The sequence below is a fragment of the Protopterus annectens genome, chromosome 7.part0 (genome assembly GCF_019279795.1).
Source record: "Protopterus annectens isolate FY-2018-M chromosome 7.part0, PAN1.0, whole genome shotgun sequence".
In the NCBI taxonomy this organism is placed as follows: Eukaryota; Metazoa; Chordata; order Ceratodontiformes; family Protopteridae; genus Protopterus; species Protopterus annectens.
The window spans coordinates 732,451,190-732,475,597 of NC_056739.1; the positions used below are offsets into that span (position 1 = coordinate 732,451,190).

Below are 24,408 nucleotides of genomic sequence, written 5' to 3' on the forward strand. Positions count from 1 at the left end.
ATGGCCCACATTTGTAGGTACCCTTTCTTATATTTGAGTGTCCTGTGAGTCCTTCCATTTTCTTTTCGTAAAGATGTTTTAATGATCTTCCTTTTTGTGTCCCTGTATTGTTGAACATACACACAACATGCATGCACACACACACACACACACACACACACACACACACACACACACACACACACACACACATTACTTATTATCTTTCTCTATTCGGCATGAGCCAACTTAGAAAAAGTATTGAATAGTAAACATTTTAAGCATGCAGCCTTTTCAGACTGTTTTGAGCACACTCCAAAACAGGTCTGGGCCTGTCCTGGGGATGCTAGTGTCATCATTTGAGAAACATTGTCATAGAACAAGAGCTGTTAAACAAGACTGCTTTGCTATGCATGTCAGTAAGGTACTTACCGTATCTTCAATAACCTGACTCAGCTGCTTGAACTGTTCACTACTTTTGTTGTTAAGACTGGCTGTGAAGGTTCTGTTCCTTAACGTCATCATAATTGGAAATTTATCAAAAGCAATTGCCTTTCCTATTGAAGGGAACAGAAATGTTTCATCATCATCATTCATTCCAAAGGAGACCATCATTTATGGTCATGAATCCAATTTCTAATAGTGATAAAACTACAACAATTTGCACATGAAATTCCAGTGAATGATTGCATACTTACATGGCATATTTACTCATTTTTCTTAAATCAAAGTTTTATTTCTTAGTTCTCTGACAATATGAAAGGTCTGGCTACCGTTTAATCTCCAGAGACACTTCTAGGTATTGTTGTTGAATGTTATATTGATAAATGTTAAAATACATTTTCTAAACAAGCTATGAAATAATGCTTCATATACCCAGATACAGACCTTGCAAATGCATCACATTAGTAAGAAAAGTTTCAGGTAAGGATGTATTCAGGTCTGATGAAGCTTCATTGCCACCATTGTGTTTATAAGCTAATCCCCATCATCTGCCTTTAATTTTACCATATCATGTGCACAGTTTAATTTCTAAAGCAATATCATGAATAGAAGTTTAAGAAAATATAAGGGATCTGTTAGTAAATTATGATAAACAGGTTTTCTTACAGCTGATTGTTTAGTAAACGAGAAGAAACAGGGTCTCACATTCTTGTTTGTTATGAAGTTCTGCCTCATTTGAAATGCCACATCCTCCAACCTTTCCTTCATGGGCAATGTTATCCTAATATATACTGTTACCAGCATGTTTTCATAGGAGATTAGTCACATATCTGCTGCTTTACCCTTAATGGGCATAATAGCCTTTAGTGAAATTCCTCTTTTCTACTCTTTACAGCATGCATACATAAAATGAGTAATATACTGTCAGGGAGATCAGATTTTTTGTCTTGCTACTGATACCTTGTAGAATAAAACTCCTAACTTCACTTACTAACATGACTTTGTTTTCATTTCTAAAGATAGGAGCCCTATTCTGTTATAAGCATTCAATTCAGTTTCTTACTTGATGCACCTGGCTCATTGCATCGTTACCTAAACTTGTCCACTTCATAATACCCTACAAAATAATTGGTTGTTTCTTAATGTTATAACTTTTTCTTTTTGTCTTCAAACTGCATTTTCCATATGAATTGTCTATGACTCATTTGACACGTCAGCTAAATACATACCTTACGTAGCACAACAATTTGTGCAATGCCTAGCTGCCAGCTAAACTTTTTTTTCCTGTGTCTTGAATTTAATTATTTCTGGTACATAATCTTGTTATTTCCATTTTCCATGCAGTCATTTAACTTGTGGAATTATGAGGTCCTCATTTAAAGATGTTTGATTCAGAGATGGTTAGCTGAGTAAATATACTACCAAATAATTATATGCAGCACAGATTATCAGAATATGCACATTTTACAGATATTTGTTAATGTGTGAGGATCTAATGTTTTTAAATTAGGTACATTTAATAGTTACACTTTAACACTAGCAAAGAACAGATTTTTGTCTATTTTTTTTAGAGACACAAGCCATAGTAATGAAAAGGCTTGCATAATGAAAAGCATATTAAAATAATTTGAAACTGAATTCAAAGTGAAGAATAACTTGGGAAATCTGTATAAAACTAACTAGATCAAGTAGAACAACAACAAATACTACTGGCAAAGGGACTCTTGTAACCCAGCTTCAGATGGCCTACCTCTTGTAAAACTCTACCATCATCAACACAATTTCCCGCTCCATCTGTCACTTCATTATTACCCTTTCCCCACAGTATGATATGAACACACCTGTTTTACACTAGCCAAAGCCAACTGACTGCTGGTTCAGCAACCAGACAATTTACTCTTTGACTCCCAACTTTTCCGATTCCTGAAAGAAAACTCCTGCCCTTCTCTTGTCTCTAGCTTATACACAGCCTCTGCCTTATAACCTTGGAGCTCTCTTGCAAGCAGGTAAAACCAGACTTCAGTGTTCTAACCACTCACTTTTTTCCCTTGGACCCAAGGTCTGGAGGGATCTTCCCTCAAATCATTAAGACTACTCTAACTACTCCATTGTTTTGGCACAGCTTAAAAGATCATTTCACAGCACAAGCTGCTTGTAAATATTCTGCTTCAGGTCACATAACCCAGTCTCATCAAACTACGAACACTCCCTACCAGTGTTACTGTAGCTTCTCTTCTTTAACTCTTAACATGTTACTAACTGATGTAAATACTGATCATAGTGGTTTCTGTTACTACCTTCTTAAATCATTTTTTTCTATTGTATATTAACTATCCATTTGTTTTTAGCATGGTCTTTTATATTTCTTCCTTTTGATGTGTCTTCATATTCTGGGCTGAGAATGAAATTGGTCCAATGGGATCAGTGCTCTGCCCCATTTAACAAAGTGTATAAACAAGCTCATTCAGATTCAGCTCAAACATTGGTAACCACAGCCTTTTTACCAATGATTAACCATGATGTCCAGACATAAAACTGTAAAGTTGTTGAGAGACTACCAGTTACTAATAATCTATTTTCCTATTTTGATTTACAGTCAGTTAATTTGCGATATAAAATGCAAATATAAACCATAAAATATTACACATGCACGCACACACACACACACACACACACACACACACACACACACACAATATATATATATATATATATATATATATATATATATATATATATATATTATGTTTGTTATATTGATAAAGAAATATTATTGCTTTTCAAAAGTAGGTACATAAAAAACTAAAGTGAAAATCTGAAACTTACCATTAACAGAGATACTGGTTTTAATTATTTTGTAGCTTAGATCGTTTGTCTTATTTACAATGGCAGCCAGTATTGCATTTTGATTCAGAATTGCTGTAGTGTTTATGCTAAACTGGGTCTCTGTCTGAATCCACTGGTTATTGTCACTAAAACAATAAATGGGAAAAAAAACAATTGTTATTATGCTAGTGAACCTTACAGTATTTAATACAGATTTCATTTCAGATGTTAAATTTTCTTGATCTGTCTATGATAGACAACATTGTACACAATCCAGTTTAGTGTGTCTTTGTTCTGTTTTTGTCTGTACATTATGACAGCAAAGTTGATAAGAGCTTTTCACACATGATTTTTATTTTTTATTTATTTATTTATGATGGTACAGTACACTGAATGCACAAGAAAACAAAGAACAAGGAGCATCTTACGTATCATAAAACTTGTGATATTACTAATACTAGAAATGGAGAAAATGAATGCCTACCTGAAATTTAGTATAGGCTGTGTTATCAAAGTGCCATTTAAAACTGTTTGAAGCAGAGCAGTCAGCTAGAAGTCGAAAAAGAAAAAAATGTTAAACTGATCTGTCTCAAGGTACAGACATATATCACAATAGTATGCATCTATGTGCTACATCAGTCTGGCTTAGTTGTTATCTGCTTAAAGTACATTCTAAGTGCTTGACAATGGATCAGCTAATAACCTATTTCTCCTCCAGAATATCGTGGGACTCAGGAGTTATTTCTGAAGCCGAAGCCTTCATTCACTGATTATAATGTTAATAACATTACCGACTACTGAAGACAGACGTGTCTTGGCTGATTATCTTTTGCCCAAGTATTCCCGTCTACGATGAGTGATGATAAAAGTGTAACACAGGCTGGAATAAGCTAATGCTAAGCAGCAAACACCTGTGCAAGTGTGAGTCAAATACAGGTTCAATAAATAGCAAACTACTTTTGGGGAGGGGACTTCTGTTTGGAATGAGGACTAGACTGATGTTAAGGTGCACCAATCTCACACCTTAGCCACCAAGCATGCTTCTATTTTAATAAAATGTTCTCCGAATTCCTTACCAAACTTGTTATCCTGTTCAATGAAGATCTTGTTTCTTACATGTCGACTTTAGCTCTTTGTTGTTTATAATTTTGGCGTTTTGAACTCACTCAGTATTGTTTGATTTGAACAGACCAAGGTCATTGTCAGGCAATAATAGTAGGGGTATAAGTGCTTGTTGCTATAGTACTTAACAGATTACATAAAACAAAACTGGAAACATGGTAATGGAGAGTATTTATGTAATTTAGCTATTTAATCATTATTTTCATTGCTGTAAATAATAAGGGGCACATAGAAAAGAAAGCTGCGGACACTGCACATTGCCGGTTCCTATCCTAAAAGCACTGCTTGTTTTTAGCTGCCACAAGCTCATCTCCTCATTCACAGAGTGTCCTGCATCCTCCTTAGCCCCTTCCAGGCTAAGCCCAACCCTACATCTGGGGTCAGCAAGGAGATCGAGGACACTGCTGCAGCATCATATTACAACCTAACACCTATGGTAACCTTTATGTGCTCCATACATTTTCTTCTGTGTTGGTAGGTGCATGTGCTGCTGTATGTGTGCAGTGTCCAATCACATGTTATACCATCTTGCAGTATAGAACTTTCTGGGCTTTTAATACTTATATATTGCACTGAGCCTAAGCTGTATTCCTACCCCCTCCCCCAGGATGGGTGAGCCAATGCAGGCTGCAGACTCCTACCCCCAGCATGGTCCTTCTAACACCTATGATGCTAATCGAACATGGTTAATCTGGGTTGCAGTGAGGATGCTACCCCTCTGCACTTCAGGGCCACATCCATTTATTAATATCTTTTCAGAGATTTCTATGTTTTAAAAGTCAGAGTAGATCAATAGGTAATAATGATCACAGCAGCATGAATGGAAGCCGCTGTTCAACCATATGATCAGAGATGGTAGGCATGTGCAATTAAGATAAGTAAAACCTATAATTCACTAAATCCCTTAAGATAATCAAGATCTTATAACATAGATTATATGGAAAACTGACACACTCATATACTTAATATTAAAACTGAAGGTGTGCCAGAGAGGGCTGAGGGAGGTTGCTACTTGAAATACATGGAATACCTTTGGGATGAAGTTCTCATGGGAAACCATCTTAGAATTTATGACGTTATTCATGCTGGCTTCTTTCTAGTACCAGATTCTGTTCATCACATTCTGTTGGATTATGTTACATGGACTATCTTAGAAAAGTCCTTGGAAAATGCTCAGTAACATTTATGGCCTGTGATTAATTTCAACCATGATTTTTCATTTGTAATAGTTATTGCTTAAAAGAACTGGTCCCATTTAACAAACTGCACTGAGACTGGTAAGTTAAAAATAATCTTATACTCAAAAAAAATGGATGCATATATGAGCAGTGGGTTGTGATTTGTGCTTATGAAGAGGAGAAAAAAGCAACATTAACAAAGTTAGGGGATGCAGAAGATAAAACTAACTGGATGTTGTAACTGTTGGTTAAGACATTGTTGTTAAAACAAATAGGGTTTATTATCAACTGACTGAAAACCAAAAGACTGAATCCCAAAAAGAGTGAAAATTGAAAATACCGAATATATTTTTAATGCAAGAGACAAGCCCCCCTGCTCCCCTCAACCCCCTGCTAACTATATATACCAACTCCAAGATCGCACAACAGTGAAGAAGGGGCAAATTCCATCATTCAGTATTTTGAATTTTCAGTCTTTTTGGGATTCAGTATTTTGGTTTTCAGTCAGTTGATAGTAAACCAACAAATAGCAATAAATTGACAGATTCCAGCAAATTTCCTTCATGACAAATAACTACAGTTACTCTTATGGACAGGACCTGTAACTATATTCTACAAGTTAAAATGATAAAGAACTTAATTTTCCTGATTCTAATATGGAAGCTAAAGGGTATTCACAGTAAGCCACAAAGCAACAAAGTGACACTTTTTCAAAGATAAAAGATTCTACTTAGCTGATTATATATGCACAGTAAAAAAAAAAAGTTTTGATCTACGCAAAACTCAAAGATGTTTTTTGTCATGATGCAAGTTCAGGCCACTACAGCAAATCCAGAATCCTGCCACAGGAAAATGCGTCTATGGATTTAAATAGGCAGACTAAGGAAACTATAGAAAATGTTTTGGGCTTTTTAGTGACGAGCTCAGAGTAGGAATTCTAAACCTTAAATATCCTGAATACACTGCTACCACACAATATGAGCAGATAAGAAAACCTATTCCCTGGCAATAGCTCATCAGGTTAGCTGGCACCCACAGAAATTTCAGCACCTGATTTGGATGCTAAAGCTCAAATGCAGAGGTATAATACATTGCTTTGAATAAAGCTAAACCAACATTTACAAGGCAAAACAACCTAACTACAGAAAGAATTATAGATCAATAAAATAATGACTAGAATATATTGAGTTTCTGAAGAAAAGAGAGGAAAATATGATGACCGTTTTGAATACTTGCAATTTTGCCTTTTCTGCAGTCAATATTTTTTAGCAGTAGGGGACTTCCAAGATGGCTGCACACTGAGTAACAGCTTAATTTCAACTCTTCCAGTGTGAAAAAGAAACTCAGAAAAGGGAGCCAGTGAATCGGTGTCTTTGGGTAAATTTCAGTTAATAGTAAGTGCATTGCCTGGATGCCAGCAAAAAAGAAATTTAGAAACCCTGAAAGAAAATCAACCAGAAAAGATAAGGAGAAAATACTGGCTGGGAAGAATCTTACAGCTGTTCAGCAAAACACAATTCAAGCTTCAGCTTTGATGCAAGACATGACTTCCAGTAACTTAGAAGAAGAAAAAAATAAGTCAGATGTGCTCAGAGCTGATTAAAATAAACAAAACACTGAAGGAATATATCAACTCAAACAACAAAAGGCTGGAAAAAATGGAAGGAGCTTTAAACAGATATTCAGATGAGCTAATAAAACTGCTAACTGCAAAAATTATAGGTTGAAATGAAGAAAAGGATGGATGAGCAATATGAGACTGCTCAAAAAGAAATGTTTCAAAAAATAATAGAATTACAGGACAGAGCATATAGGAAAAAATGAGACTTTCTGCTATACTAGAGAATCTGGAAGGAACAGACTGTATTCATTTTATGAAAGCATAAATCAGCAACTGGACTGGTATTCCACAGCAAGAGCTGTTAATTGAAAGGCACATCATGTGCATGCTCCAATCCTGACTATGAGAAAGCAACCTGGACCTTTAATAGTAAAGATGCAATCCAACCAGCAGAAATAGTTGATTCTGACCAAACTGTGGCAGAAGGACATAGTACTAAATCCTGGAAACAGCAGAGTGTTTGTGGAAAATGATTACTCACTGTATACCAGGCCGAAGAGGAGTAAATTTATTCCACTAATCAGGGAAAGTCAAGAAGCAGGTGTGAGATTCAAGCTGCTGTATCCATCTATCTTCAGAATATTTTCCTAGAGGATCAAAGCCATTTTTGATGTAGAACATGCTAAAGATGAAATACAATAGTTTGTCCAACAAAAAGTGAGCTATCAAACAGAAGAAAACTCTGCTTCTTATTCTTCAAATAAAACTTCAGATAAAATCTCATTTTCAGTGTCCCAAATGAAAATGCTTGAGAGACAGAGAAAAGCAGAGGAGTTGAACAAAAGAGCCAGGATTATGTTGGAAATGAACCAGAAACTGGAGCTGGGAGATGGAGATCAACAGGAAGAAAAACAGCAACTGGGAAATTAATGAATAGATGTGGGATTAAAAATCACCACAATAGTGAAATACAACTGAACAAGAAAACATGGAAATATTGGTCTTTTTTAACTGTGTTGAACTTGTAGGGTACTCTAAAGCATATGCCCTATTTCATGTAATTAATCTTTGGAAATCATTAAGGAGAAGGGAAGAGTTAGCTGTAAGTGTTTTTTTTCTTTTTAACAATATTTTTACAAAAAAAATGATATATATTGCATGATATACAGTAAATCATTTTCAGTTATTTTTGTGTGTTATAGGTATACTAAAGTAAACTAGTGTCCCCTCTCCTTTTTTCTTCTTTTTTCCTTTCTTCTTGTTTAGTTTTAAGAAATCTTACAAACAAAGGCAAAAAAAATAAGCTGAGTAACGCAAGTCACCTCACCACAAATCAGGCAGTTTGACCTGTTATTTTGACAAATAAATGGTTCAAACTGCCTGATTTGTGGTGTGGTGACTTGCGTTACTCAGCTTGTTTTTTTTTTTTTTGCCTTAGTTTTAAGAAATATTGGCACTGCAATGTAAAAAGAGAAGAAAGCCTGAAAAAAAGCATGTTGAAGATTCTAGGGTATAATCATGAGTTGTTGAGATGAGGGACAGGTTGCAAAAGTATACAGATCATGATATGAGTAAAATTGATATACTTTTTCTTACTCTTGCATAGGGAAATGATTACCTTTAAATTCTCTATAAACTGGCTAAAACGTCTCTAACTATTAAATCATTGTGATATAACTTGTACCTATTCTTAACCAATGTTTTAATATTATGTCTAATTTGGTATAATTTTTTAAACTGCTTTTGTTTTTTGTAATATTTTTAAAGACTGTAAAGTTATTGTTTTTAAAATGTTTTTGAAAAACTTTGGAGCTTTTCTCCCCAGACCTTCATTGATAAAAGGGGTCCTACCCAGATGGACACTGCCAGTAATCAAATGTCAATAAATAAATAAATGAATAAACCCATAGAAACCTCAAAAGGTTTCTCCAGCACCACGGTTCAAAAGCATCGATCTTTTGGCATATGGCCTAACTTATTGTTCAGCTCTCAAAGCATTATGTTACTACTGGGAAAACCATAGCTTTGACTACACAGACCTTTGTTGACAGTGCAGTGCCTTTGCCCTTTAAAATCTTACTTAGATTTGCCATAGCTTTCCTTCCAAAAAGCAAGCTTCTTTTGTTTTTGTGGCTGTATTCACCATCTGCAGATATCTTTGATCCCCAGAAAACAGAATCTTAAGCACCCAAACCATTCACTTCTCAGCCCGCCACGTGCACAAAATTCATAGCAAGCACTAATAAACCTTAGCACTAGACACCCCTATACTGTAGAGAAGGACAATACTCTCTAGTTGACCTTACCAGCCAATCAGTAAAACAGTTCACTGTACCTATCCTGGCATGTCCAAAGGGCAGTTTCAGGTGTACTCTCTGGTCCAACTGGTGAATCTGGGCATTTTGAGGCAATGCTACAAGTGCCTCATGTACACAGACAACCCTCTCCTCCTACCACCAAACACTAATACATGAGAGAGATGCAATTATACAGCCAAACTGAAGACTAAGCTCTCTCAACCCAAGACTGGACCAGACAGTCAAGAAGAGAAGGGAATTACTTGCATCACACCACCAGTCTCATATAGACCTATGAAACCACCACCAGCAAAAATTACACATAAATACACGAAAACATACTCAGAGGCTCTAAATAAAAATCTTCAAAATCACCAGAGACCTCCAAAGCAGACATCCAAGCAACTTCCACCCCCCAGTACAAACCATGAAACACATACTTCACAAAATCAGTGTGCCATGTAATCACAGCCCTTAAGGCAAAATAACATACCCAACACACTAGTAATAGGCGACTCTAAAGTCAGGCACACTGATGTCCTGCTCACTAGGCTGAACAAGGAGAAGATTACTGTTAGCTGCCTGTCGGGTGCCAGGATCCGCCACATAACACAAGCACTCAGGTCACTCCAGAACAAGTATAAATATGACTCTGTCATTGTCCCTGTTGGTGTGAATGACCTGAGCCATACCTCCCTGGACTACATGAAAAGAGACATGGAAGAGCTCTCTGATCACGTAGCCCAGGCAGGTATGACCCAGACCCTGAGTAGCATCCTGCCCTCACCAAGAATGATACCATGGTATAAAGAAAAAAAATTATCAATTTCCACAATTGGCTAAGCTTCTGATGTCATTCAAAGGGGATCCAGTGTCTGTCAGCCTGGGATGACATGCTCGAGAAGCCACGCTGCTTCGCTATTGATGGCTTGCACCTGTCACCCCTAGGCTTTCGAATACTGGCCAAGGCTCTTGCCACCCCCATAGTGCCTTTTTTAGGCAAGGCTCAAAAGACAAACCCACTGCCGTAAATAGCACAAGTAAAAAAAAACTGAGGGTAATGCTACTCAATGCCAGAAGTCTAAACCTTAAAATGCACGCATTCGAGGCACTCCTCAGTATGGAGAAAATCGATATATATGCAGTAACAGAAACCTGATTTAAGGCTTCAGAGAGCACCCCAGTAGTACCAGGCTACAACTCATACCATACATTTCGGCCACAAAATCCAGACTGAAATACAAAAGGCGGAGGCGTATCCATATTCATCAAGGATACCCACACCTCCAGATTAGTGGCACAGCACAATGCTTCAAATATCATCCACATGCAACTAACAATTGCGCAAAACTGCAATTCAAATTGCAGCTTGCTACAGATCACCCACCATGTTCCAGGACCCCCATTCTAAATTTCTGGAAACACTGGGAAGCATAAAAGTCCTACCAAACACCCTGATATTGGGTGATTTCAATTACCCAAAGATTAACTGGGAGAACTACTGAAGTACAAACTCCCTTGTTCAACATTTCCTAGAATTTATAAACTCAAACACCCTGGATCAACTGGTTAACACCCGCACCAGATGTGACAACATATCGGACCTGGTCATCATCAAGAGTGGCGACCGGTGTTCCACACCAGAGGTCAACCCCTTGCTGGTTAGATCTGACCATAAACTAATCAGTCTGAATATCCATATTCTGCCCCCACCCCCCCGTCAAAGAAACCACTGTGAAAAGCTTTTCAAAAGCAAACTTCACATTACTTAAGACCGAGGTGGAAAGTTTCAAAGCCCCCATACTAAAGGATAATGCTGTCCAAGCTGCAAAATCCTTTACTAATGTACTCTACGGGCACCTACAAGAATGCATGGATCATGCTATCTCAAACAAAACCAAGACTCATTCCTCCAAGAAAAAGAAACCAGTCTGGTGGACCCCTGCCATAAAAAAGCTATACAATAGAAGGAGGAAACTAGTACAGAAAAGAGTAAAATCCCAAGAAGGGAAGACATCCCTGATCAGTATCAGCAAGAAACTATGATCCGTCATAAAATCATCATAGGCTAGCTTTGAAAGAAAAAATGCCAAGGACTCTAAAGATAACCACAAGGCATTGTTTAGCTATGGCAAGACTCTAAGTGGCAATTCTCAGATCTGCTCAGAGTTAGTGCAGAATGGCACAAAATACACTGAACTGACTGACATCACCAACATCCTGGCAGACAGGTTCAGTGCAAACTTCACCCCCTCTCACCCCCAAAAGGGCACTTAACCATACCAAAAGAACGTAGTGCCCCTGAAATCACAGACACTCAGGTTAAAACAGCCCTCTCCAAAGCCAAAAACACAGCATCAATGGGACCGGACAGTATCCCAGGCTGCGTCCTACACGAGCTCCAAGATGAACTAACCCCTCACCTAAACACACTGTTCAAACCCAGCCTCTTCACAAGTCACGTGCCCATAGAGTGGCACACAGCAATGGTTATTCTGCTCCACAAAGGTGGAGCCACAACAGACCCTGGGAACTATTGCTCTATAAGCCTGACTAGCTTGGTCTGCAAGGCTATGGAGCACATCATCATGGATCTCATTAACAGAGACATTGGAAACCTCCAAACACTTGACCCTACCCAGTTCGGCTTTGTTAAGGGCAGATCATGCCTCCTAAACCTGGTGGACTTCATTGAGACCATTACCAAGGCTATAGATGAGGGAAAGGTGGTCCACACAGCCTACCTAGACCTCGCAAAATCCTTCAACACCATTCCCCATTCAGGTATTATAGACAAGCTCACTAGCCTGAACATAAACCCCTACATCATTAGATGGGTTGCCAACTAGCTCATGGACAGAACCCACATGGTAAGAGTAGCGGGTGCTAGGTCTGTCTCTAAATTGGTCCTAGGACCCCTCCTGTTCGGCATATACTTCTTAGAGGTACAGGCAAGCACAGGAGGACTATGGCTGACCAAGTTCACTGACGACTGCAAACTAGGGGCTATGATGGACTCTGCAGCTGACACAGACATCCTCCAAAAGGGTTTCACTGAGACAGATACCTGGTGTCAAAACCATGGCCTCAAGCTAAATGCAAAAAAGTGCATAGTCATCCCCTTTGGAAAAAACAAAGTACCCACAAACTACCACATAGGTGGTAGCCCCCAAAATACAGAAGATGTAATAAGCGATCTAGGGACCCAAGTAGATAGTAACCTCTCCTTTGATAATCACATTGCCAAAGTGATTAGAAAATCTTTCTATGTGGCCCACCTAATCACAAAAGGGTTTGCATCCAGATGAAAAGAGGTCATTGCACCCCTCTACGCATCACTCATCAGACCCATCATAGAGTACAACACCCCATTTGGGATGTACCTTACAAGACACCTGCAACAGCTGGAAAGACCACAAAAGTACCTCACCAAGAGGATCACTGGCCTCAAACAGATGCCCTATGCAGCTCGACTGAAGAAACTCCAGCTGTACTCGGTTGCATACTGCTTACTCAGAGGTGATCTCTGCCTGACATACAAGGCCATGTCCAAGCCAGAATTGATGGGCATGCCCAGCCTAAAGAAAACCATATCCCCTCGAGCCTCGTGCTCTAGGGATCTAAACCTCACCACAGCAATAAATAAAACGTGCTGGAGGGATAAATTCCTGTCCCAGAGACTTCCCATGCTCTGGAACAAGATTCCAATCTACATTAGGCAGTGATCCTCGCTAACCCTCTTCAAGAGAAACCTTGATGAGTGGGTGGGAAACAGAAAGTTTAGCCCAGGGATCACTTCAGTGGCTCTGCTGGACAGAGGCACAGGGAACTAATCTAAGGAGGCGGCGAAAGCTAACACATTCTGGCTAGGCTTATAAATGCCTTCTGGCAGATAGCCTAGTACCTACCTAGGAACCTAGGAACATATGTTACTTCCTCCATTTTGTCCACATCTATTTACAAAGAATTGATATGGCTACAATATAGTGTTAGTGTTTTTGATACCAAGCAACAAGCCAGCTTTGTGCTTTCTATTTTCAAGTTCATCAACATGTTCTTTGACTCTTTTTCATTTTCAGCCATTACACTTGTTTCATCTGCATATTTGAGGCTGTTAATGTTTCTCCCAGGAGTTCTGATACCTGCATCTGATTATCTAACCCTGCATATAATTGAATAAATAGATGACAATACACAGCCTTGTCCTAGTTGTTTTGTAATTTTGAACCAGACCTACTACATATTCATTTTGTTGTTTTTTGCTTTGAATACAGACTCCTTATGAGGTAGATATGGTGACCCTCGTATCCCAAGTTCTTTAAGAACATGACACAGTTTGGTGTGGTCCACACAGTCAAAGGAGTAGTCAGTAAAGCAGAAATACATACATTTTATAGAACTCCTTCACTTTCCCCACTATCCCATGGATGTTGGCTATGTGATCTCTCATGTCTCTGATCCTTCTAAATTAGACGGTACATCTGGCAGTTCTCAGTCTATACATTAGTGATGCTTCATTCAGAGGATCCCAAGCATTACCCTTATAGTATGTGAAACAAGTACAGATGAACATTGCTTTGTGCACTTTTCAGCATTTCCCTTTTTTGGGATTGGAATATATACTGACCTTTTCCAGTTCAACAATCACTTCCGTGTTTTCCTTAGCTGCTTGCAAATTCCAAGCAGCATTGTAATTGCATCATTTCACATGATTTTAAGCAGTTCAGCAGGATTTTTTTCACTTCCTGTGGCCTTGTTATTGGTAAACCTTTATAGTGCTCATTTGGTTTCACTCTTTAGGATGTCTGGTTCTAGACCAGGGAACATACCATTATATGTATCAGAGATTTTAAGGTCTTTCCTATACAGTTCTTCTGTTTATACCTGTCACCTCCTCTTAATATTTTCTGATTTGGTTAGGTCTTTCACATCTTTGTCTTTTTGCCAAGAAGTTTCCTTTACTATCATCAACCTTCTTGAACAGGTCACATGTCTTTCCCATTATATTGCCTCCTTCCAGTTCTTTGCAATGCTAATTTACATAAGCCTGATAATCTCTTCTTGCTATTCCTTGAAACTTTACACGGTCTGATATATGTTTTCCTAAATCCATTGTCCTTTGTTCCCCTTCTTTCCTCAGCCACTTCTAAAGCCTCTAAAGACAGCCATTTTGCTTTCTTAATCTTCCTATATAGAGTATTTTTTGTGGTGTCACATCCTGGACAACATAACAGACTTCTGTCCATAGCTCTTCAAATGCTATCTGTACCACATAATGACAAAACGAGGATCCTTGTCAGCAGAAACCACACAATAAAACCTTAACGCGTTTTATTTATAATATCCAACAGACAGTAAACCGTGGCTTCTTCAGAGGAAATAAACATCTAAAATAATACACTCCATTTATATCAGGAAAATCAGGAAGTGACATCTTCCTATTTCCTGAAGCCAGCAGCAATTTTTTTTAAAAATAAATATGGTATACAACACAATGCACTACAAAGCATATCCACAATTAATGCCAAAACATATGTAAAACTTTCCTAAGAAAACATAAATTAAAAATATAAATGTTAAAAAGTTAAAAACTTCAATTTATTATTTTATTTTTAATTTTGTATTTACTATATGTCTATTAACACAGGACCAGACACTTAATGAAAGAAAAGACTCCTAAAAGAGTATATGTGTTTATGTAGGCCTGCAATTACAAATTCCTACTTAACTATTATTGACACACTAAAATGTCTTTAGGATATCCAGTCTTGTACCTATGGACATGTATAAACAAAATTCATTTAAAGCCCTAAGGTGTAGGGAAGCCCATTTATAAGATAATAAATATCCTAATTATCAAATTGCCAAATACCCCTATACTTAAAGTAAAAGGAACCTGCACTATAGCTCCTGTACTGAAATTAAAAAGTTATTTTAGATAGATTATAGGGTCCTTCTTGGTACTCCAACCTGCTGTTTGTCACCTTTATGAAGACAGGGGAGTGCAGGTTCCTTTTACTTTAAGTATTATTTTAGATGTTTATTTCCTCTGAAGAAGCCACGGTTTACTGTGGCGAAAACGCTCTGTTGGATATTATAAATAAAACGCGTTAAGGTTTTATTGTGTGGTTTCTGCTGACAAGGATCCTCGTTTTGTCATTATTTGGTTTTGGTTTTTCTTTTCTCTCGTTCGCTATCTGTACCACGTTTAATCTCTTAAATCTACCCTTCACTCCCCAATAGTTATCCACTGATGGTACACAATACAGTAACGTTATAATACAATGTTTAGGAAATGTTCGAGTGTTTGACAATATTGATTTTTGGTTTAGCTTTTCATTTTACTATACCAGATGAGGAGGAGTGAATGAGGGGATGTATGTGAGAAGATTTTACTGTCATAATGAGGGTTAAACATAATAGTTTTTAAACATTCCACTCAAGAATGTGATGGTAGAGAGTTACAGACTAGAAATATAGGGATGATCATGTATAGCTACACATATCGATATAGTTGTGTGTGTGTGTGTGTGTGTGTGTGTGTGTGTGTGTGTGTGTGTGTGTGTGTGTGTGTGTGTGTGTGTGTGTGTGTGTGTATGCGCATACAAATTACTAAAATAGACTATACTCATAACTACTTATATAAGATTTGTGTCAAAGATTAAAAATAAGAAAACAGGATTCAAGTTACTATTATTTGTTTACACCATGGTTTATTAAATTAACATATACTGTATATATATATATATATATATATATATATATATATATATATATATATACACACACACACACACAATGTATATAAACACATTAAAGCACACTACATTAAAGACAGAACTTAGGAAAGGAATGAGACAGCTGGGTAAATCCACAGTGTTATACCGGGAGTATGGGTGTCCAATGAACTTGAGGAAAGGGAAGAGGTGTAAATTGGTAGAACATATTAGGAAAGGAAGTCTGGGGGAGAGGAATGAGATGCACAGCTTTGCTCTTATGAGACAGCCTATGGCGGTGAAGACTTATTGCTACTGGGGGAGGGAGAGCCTTGGTATGATGAACTAGCTTGTCGAATGTCCCATTGCACATAGCTCCAGAGAACCATCGGGTAGGCATAAATGAGTGGGAAAGGGGTTTAGAATCATGTCTTAGAATGTAGGAGGGATAAATAATCTAATCACTGAAAGGGTGGCAGCAAAACTATTGAGAGAAAGATCAACTGTTGTATGCTTGCATGGGTTCAAACTGAAAGAGAAGAAACTATGAAACCTACAAAGGAAAGGATATAACTTGGTGGTAGGGAATACTATTAAAGTGAAAAGGAAGAGGGGGGGGCTGGAATTCTGGGTATGTATGTGTTAGGCTGGCAAGCGGAATGCTGTGATGTGAGAAGAATGGGAGGATAAATTATTTGTCAAGGGTTGTGGAAGAGAAGGGAGTTGTGAATATTGTTTGCTGTGGGCCACATGTTGATTGCACAGTCCTAAGGCTTGTTTAAAAGAAATTTAGAAATTATAGAATTGAGGGTGCAGGTTTTTTTGAGGAGAGGATTTTAATGTAGTGTTGTGACTGTAGTGAAACAGGTTTTTCAGCAACATAGAGTTTTATGACAAAAAACAAATCAAGTTTAGGAAGGGTATGAAGCAAGAGACTGATGGTGCTAGGTATAATGAAGCAGGAAGTTAGGAAGGAGAAAGAATATTCCTTTAGTCAGGATAAGAGTAGATTGACTACTGGATTGTACATGATGTTGGAACATGAAGAGATGAGCTGCAAAATAGTGGAGATATGGATATTGGAAAGAGACAAATTAGATCAAATGATGATGATTATGGAATAGAAAAGGGACATGAAAGGGTGGGAAGACTGAAAGTGGAATCCTGGTAAATAGAAAGTAACAGATCAATAGTGAATGCTGCAAAGGATGGCAAATGATGTGTTGGAAAAGGAACAATAATGAGGAGGGAAAGATCAGGATTGGTGAAAGGGGAGGAGTGAAGGGAGGGAAAGATCAGGACTGGTGAAAGGGGAGGAGTGAAGGGAGGGAAAGATCAGCACTGGTGAAAGGGGAGGAGTGAAGGGAGGGAAAGATCAGCACTGGTGAAAGGGGAGGAGTGAAGGCAATAGTGAGGGTGAAGCTGATGCAGAACTGAAGAGATAAAGTAAAAAAAGGGAAGAAAGTGTGTATTGACTGTTGTGCAGAAAATGGAAAGGAGAAGAGGAGAGGTAAGTGATACTCGAGAGAAAGGATTTAAACAAGAACTTGAAATGGTGACGGGGATGAGGGCTGAAATGGACAGAAGGCAAGTAGGAAGCTGGAATAAAGGGCAAACCAAGACTAAGTTTCTAGTTTTGTGATTAAAGGAATAGAAGACAAAGGTCTGGTTGTCAACAATGAGGGATGAGGAATAGAGAAGAGTAAATACGTATGGGGAAATTAAGAAGATATCTGACAGCTTTTACAATAATAAAAGAAAGCATTGGGAAGGGGGAGACTCTGATGAATGGAAGGAGCTGGTGGTATGTGGGGGAGATACAGCACTGTGGAACAAGTGTCTAGTAGAAGGAGAAGTAGTGTCAAACAGTAGGTCTGTGAAGGAAATAAGATGGAGAGCTGCAAGTCTCACCAACAGACTTTTACAAATTAATTGGAAACCACTGGAGAGAGTCTGTTAGCCAAGAAATTCAAAGAAAGTATAGCCATTCCAGTGGTGTATGGGGATAAAGACCAGACAACAACACTGGCAACTCAGGTACAGCAGCTTGGACTTCTGATGTAGTGGTAGGGTGTGATGAGTATTCCCATACTAAGTGGACAAGTGATTTATAGGTGTTTCCTGTGATGATCCCTGTTGAGGCTGGGAACATCACACTAGGAGGGATGAGACACAGGTGGGGAAAAGGCTGAGTTGCTGTAGAGACAGGGGTGATATGCTGCTTCTCACCACTGCAAGCATACCCCTCAGACCTCCCACATGGGACTAAAGGAAAGGAGGAAGCAAAAATGGTAGATTACAAAATAGAAGAAAAAAAATCACTGCTAGATATGACTGGCTAAACATGCAGGACACCCTCAAATTGTGCGTCAGCCCAGCCCTATTGGAGATAACCCATGGGGTTAAGAAGGTGGCTGACAGACCTGGTAATGGATGTGAAGCATCTCATGCAGGAGGAGAATAATCCTCAATTACTGCACTAAAAAAAATTCCAGCATCAAAGAGGTACTTTGAGATTAGGGAATTAAAATGAGATTTTATGAGACGAGGAAACAGGAAGAGATGAAATGGAAAAGGTGATGCAGGAACTGGAAGGTTTCAACAGCCAACAACCACATTGTTTTTCAAACACCTTCCCAATGTTAATTCTACTTTGTAGTATATATATCCTTTACACCACTGTTCTTCATCGTTATCAGCGTTGGACAACTTCAAGTAATTTCTTAGAGATTTGCAGTACTGATATTTTCTGAAGCTTTGTACTAGAATAAATTAATGAAGCTTTTTTTCCCAGGCTTACACTGAAAATGTATTATTGTACCCAATCAAGCACTCCCAGCAAACAAATACAAATAAATAAAATAGATGTCAGACAATATTATATGCAGTTATATAAGTCACAAAAGAAATGGGGTGAAGGGAAGCAGGATATAACAGAATTTCTGAAAGCTTTATTTATTTATTTATTTATTTATTTATTTATTTATTTATTTATATTTGTTGACCGGGAGTGTCCGACTGGACTTGGGTCCATTTTCAGTGGAGGCCCGGGGAGAAAAGCTCCACAGTTAAAATAAACAGACAGTAGTTACACTGGATTACACAGCGATTAACAATTTACATAGCAATTACTTACAACATATTTACAGATGAAGAACATAGTACATCAGTAGACAACTAGAATCTTTATCTGTGAAGTACATAACAGACATTAACAAATGTTACAATAAGAAGTTCCTGCTGTATAATAAGTACTAGGCTTATGAGCATCTGAGCTTGCTATTAACTATCAGCTATGAGCTATGAGCTATGAGCTTGCTAAGCTTTGATGCTATTAACACGTAATCAAGAGGAATATAGTATAATAATGAAACTTATTACATTAAAATAATTATAGGAGTTTTTCAATGTTTAAGTGAGAAGGGAGAAGTGCAAAGGGTGGCTAGAGTCATACCAACATTACTGAAAGTACCCAGGGTGCGTTTGTCAGTGAAAGGCAAACATTTGATAACAACTTGAAGAGTGTTATGTTAATATAGCTTAAGCAGAAAGTATAGAGACCACTGCTTATGAGGCTTTCAGCAAGTAAAATGGTACTGTATGATGAAGGTTTTTTACTGAATTTGGGTTTTCATTATATTTTTATGAAATGTTGAGGATTACTTATTCAGAACCGCAAAGTACAGTTAAAATACCTGTGGATACATCAACGAGAATAACAATATTATACAAGTACTCAGAAAGGATATCCATTGTCAACTGCATTTTTTGCATCATGATAAGTTTTTTTAACTTTATGATTTTTATTTTAGTATAGGTAACAGAGCTTCATTTAACACAGAAGTGTTTACATATAGCATTCATTTCACAGTTGTCTATGACATTATATGACATATCTGTCATTGTACATATAACATAAATACCCAACATTTTCATTTTATTAAAAGAAAACAACATTCTTTTGTATTTCTACTCGTCATTACCTCATGTGTAACCATAACACACCCTACCCACATAATATCAGCTCTGTCATTCCTTGCCTAACCCCAGTTACACATTTCAGGCTGCATTAAGCACCATTTGCAGAATTTGGGGTACTTCACTTCCCAGAGTTTTCACTTTCAAAAGGTACCACCCTCTGGGCATAGTGTGTCTTATTTCTGGTAATCCCTGCACCTTTACCCTTTACCACCATTACTATTTGTGTTGAGAGCTGCTTAATACAGAGGATTATGATTAGGTGCTCAAAATATAGTAGCCAAAAAAACCCACTTTAAAAATTGGCAAGGTAAGACAGTTTCCTAAACAAACTCTCTGAGTAAAGCAAGTGAAGTGTAACATTTACCCTCATACATTCCTGAGCCATATGGACAGCATAAATAGTGTAGCAGTAAGAGAAAGCAATGAAAGTTATACAGTAACCCGACACTGTTCTTTCCTAACACTTTACAGTAATGATTTTGTGATTTAAACTTTCTGCCTAGAAGGGCACATAACAAAACAACCTGTTCATGACATTATACCAGAAACAGCTTTGCCAAAGAGATACTTTAACAAAAGGGTCACAAAGAGACTTGGCTATATAAAAGACAGTGTTTGGTATTGCACTACATGAAAGTTTGGGTACCTGTCAAATCTTCGAACACTCAAAATTTCGAACGTTACATAGTCGAGACCAAACGTTCGAAATGTTGAGTGCTCGAAGATAGACTTTCAACGGCACTATACAGTGCAGATAGGGAGAATTTCCCTTTTCTGCACTGAAGTGCAGTCTCGTAGTTGGTATATATAAGTAGTGGGTGTGGGGGGTGCAGGGGGGCTTGCCCCCTTGCCTACACTGTTAAAGTGTTTTTTCCCGTGTTTTCTTTTTTTTTTTTTTATTTTATGTTCGAACATCCAAATGTCGAACATTTGGTCTCAACCATGTAATGTTCAACATTTTGGATGTTCGAACATTTAACATAGACCCGAAAGTTTTCAGTACAGGACACAAAAAGTATATACCAAATCACAGTTAACTTTGAAAAACTCTGCATATAATGGTCTGCTTCATTTATAGTTAACTGAAAAAGAGTGAAATGAACTTTCACAAACAATGGAACTAGAAGTTTACTTAATTCTTTAAGGCAAGCTAGATTTGTTATGTAAAAAATATTTTTTTCCGCAAAAAACTAAAATATAGATGATTTTGTCACATTATGAAGTAGACTGACATTCTGAAACATCATAAATGATTTAGTCCCACCCTGAGATTCAATAACGCCTACACTAAGTGTATACTGATCTGAGTGAAAAGGCAACACAGGCATAACTCGCACCTTCTTCTGCCTAATTTTAGTTTTCCTACTGATTTTCTTGCAGCTTTAAATATCACAAGAGATTCATAAAGGTTACCACAAAGTGTAGACTACATGTACACTTAGTGAAATCTTTCTGAGTGACTAGAAAGCACAAAATCTGTGGTACGAATGTTACTGACTACAGATCATGTACACTTTGTGTAGGCGTTAATGAATGTGGCCCCTAGAGTTTTCTAACCAAAAACTAAGAAATAAGTCCCCTGGGAGAACAGAGATATAATCAATACTTCAGTGATTGCTTACCCATGGCTGAGTTCTCAAAGGTAAATGATTTAGTTTAGGATTTTTTCCCCTGTGGTTTCAGTTGTTTGCCTAATATCTGTTGAATTATTCAGATAGCAGTAAGCGTTTTGTAGGCAGATGTCAACCATTTTGGATAGCTGAGGCACTCTGTGACAAATATGACACATTTCCTCTGAAGTATTATTTATTCTTCTCACACTAGCTCTGTTGATATTACATATCTACTGCTCTTGGTATTTCACTGCAATGCCTTTCACACAAAATCAAACGATTAGCCAATGTCAAAGTGAGGAAAATGATGCTTACATACATATCAACTAGCAGACTGCAAGGAAGAAACATAATAATGTACCTTAAGTAGTTGATACATTGTGCATGCCCTGTTGTATATATAGACTAATAAATTCAGTTGCTTATTTTTCAATAAAATGGCTACACCCTGTATATTCATATATTTTACCAGCAAAATTTGTACCTTACCCAAGGTATGGTGTTATTACTCAGTGCTGTATAACTTGGTGTTGTTGAGTCTACGAGTGATGAGTTGAAGTCATCTTGAATAATGAAGCTAATGTTTACCATAACAGGATCAAGGTTGCTGATAGTAATACCTAAAATAGAGTCACAACATTAAATATTTTATCAGTGCTGTAGAAGGTGTGTGACCTTAATGTCTAAAACAATATATTTTAATTTATCCTGTAGTTCTTTTAGACCACATTTAGGTATTTTACTATGTTCTGATTAAAATGACATATTCTTAATTTCAAATGACAAAGGAATATATTCCTCTTACTAGATAAATCCTATAAGTCACACATGCCTTTTTCCTGGGTCTCTTGTGTGTGTGTTGTGCGTCAGCCACCAAAGAGACATTTGCAGTGCAGTGGTCATGCAAGCAGCCAACAGGGAGTTTCTTGCCACATTCTTGTTTGAACTGTAAGGGCTGCAAGGGGTTCAGAGTGCAGCTAGCCATTGATTCTGGAAATAACGTAACTTATCAAGAAAAGCCACATCTCTTAGAGTGGATGACTACCACTACGTCCATGGTCTCCTCTCTTTGAGTGAATGACTACCACTACATCCGTGGTCTCCTCTCTTAGAGTGAATGAGTACCACTACATCTGTGGTCTCTACCAGGAGCACATTAGTAGGACATGCACTGCATGCCATACCCCAGAACCTCTCACTTGGCAGAGTCAGGTAAACATTACCTCCAGTCCCTTCCATCCCCCAGCTTGCTCCTCCATTGTCCAGGCCACTAAATGAACCTGGCTCAGCAGGAAAGTAGTCAGGCTACCATCATCTTATTCCAGTAACCCAATACTCACGTGCCTCTTTTGGAGACTGACTGGAAAACTGATTTATAGGTTCACAGGTAAGTACTAGGCTAACTATCCTTGTGGACAATCTTAAGCCTAGACAATTTCCCTCAGAGGGGAACCAAATCCTGTACCTAACCATTATGCCAAACCCTCAATAAACTACCTTAGACAATTTAAAGGACAAGTTGATGAGATTTGAACTCAAGACCATGGATTTCCTAGAGTGCTCTAAGCCCTGAGCTACAAGGCCATGAGTTTGAAAGGGATTCAAACCCAATATTTATGATGCAGCTCATTACACATTTAATCCAAAGGGGTCAGTTTTGTCAGCAGCTGTATCAAGCTTGGACAGTATTCCTGACAAAGTGTCAAATCATCTTATCAAAATTTTTTGGAAGTATTATGATGCTTTGCGTTTATTGCATAAAAAGTACACATACCAGAAGAGTTTATCCTGAACACATCCAAGTTAAGTTCTCCAATTGTTTTATTGACTCCTTCTGCATTATTGAAAACTGTCTTGACAATGTCTGTGCTTGATGGAGTTTCTACTTCATTTGCAAATATAAGTAGAGATTCCACAATAAGTGAGCCATTCCTGAATTCAACAAAGAGAAATAGTTTAGCAGGCTGACATATTATAGCAAAATACAATCAAGTCTGGAAAATCTCGCTCATAGGGGAAGGACATAGACCTATTGCAGAATTTCTGTAGTATCAGGTAACCCAGATAGTGTTGTGAAGATGCTGATTGTCTGATTTGCCTCTTCACTTTATAGTAAAAGTGATTGTTAGCCTGATTAACCCCTTCACATGATGTACCTATTTTTGCATGTATGTCCCTATTTTCAGATTTAATTTACCCTTTCATACAATTCTCTGAATGACCCAAATCACACATGATTTTTGAAGCAGTCTAGTATATAAACAACACACTAGGTGACAAACATACCAGTGCTACCAATAATTTAAAGAGGACACACATCTGACATTTCCATACATGAGCTTCCGTTGTAGAATTTTGTAATAAAGTTTATTAAAGTCCACATAATTAACATTTGGTCTGATTTCAAAAGACTTTTTTTTTCCATAATTGTTGTCACTATTTTTAATGTGTTTCTGAGTAGCATCCCACATTCCATGTGGAACCAGGAAGATCTATGTGATGGTTCAGCTGTATTAGAGGAAACAGTGGTATAATGTTTATTCTGAAATTCCCATCGCATGGACATACTGGTGTAGCAAGTGAGAAATAGAAATGATATTTAACTTTATTTATTGTAGACCCTTCCTTTTTAAAGCATTACAATAAGCCAGAGCAGTTTGAAAGTAAAGAACTCTAATTTGATAAGTAATA

At 37.7% G+C, this 24,408-nt stretch overlaps 1 protein-coding gene across 1 annotated transcript in view; it reads right to left on the minus strand.

Annotated features, from left to right (window-relative positions):
- Nucleotides 1-24,408, minus strand: part of LOC122806655 (putative GPI-anchored protein pfl2) — a 160,555-nt gene that overhangs the window by 71,116 nt on the left and 65,031 nt on the right. Inside the window, exons 6-10 of the mRNA XM_044077257.1 lie at nt 23,492-23,649; nt 22,207-22,337; nt 3,734-3,798; nt 3,250-3,395; nt 412-536 (exon numbers count right to left, since the gene is read on the minus strand). Coding sequence (XP_043933192.1) covers nt 412-536; nt 3,250-3,395; nt 3,734-3,798; nt 22,207-22,337; nt 23,492-23,649 — 625 coding nt within the window. The remainder of the gene's footprint in view (nt 1-411; nt 537-3,249; nt 3,396-3,733; nt 3,799-22,206; nt 22,338-23,491; nt 23,650-24,408) is intronic.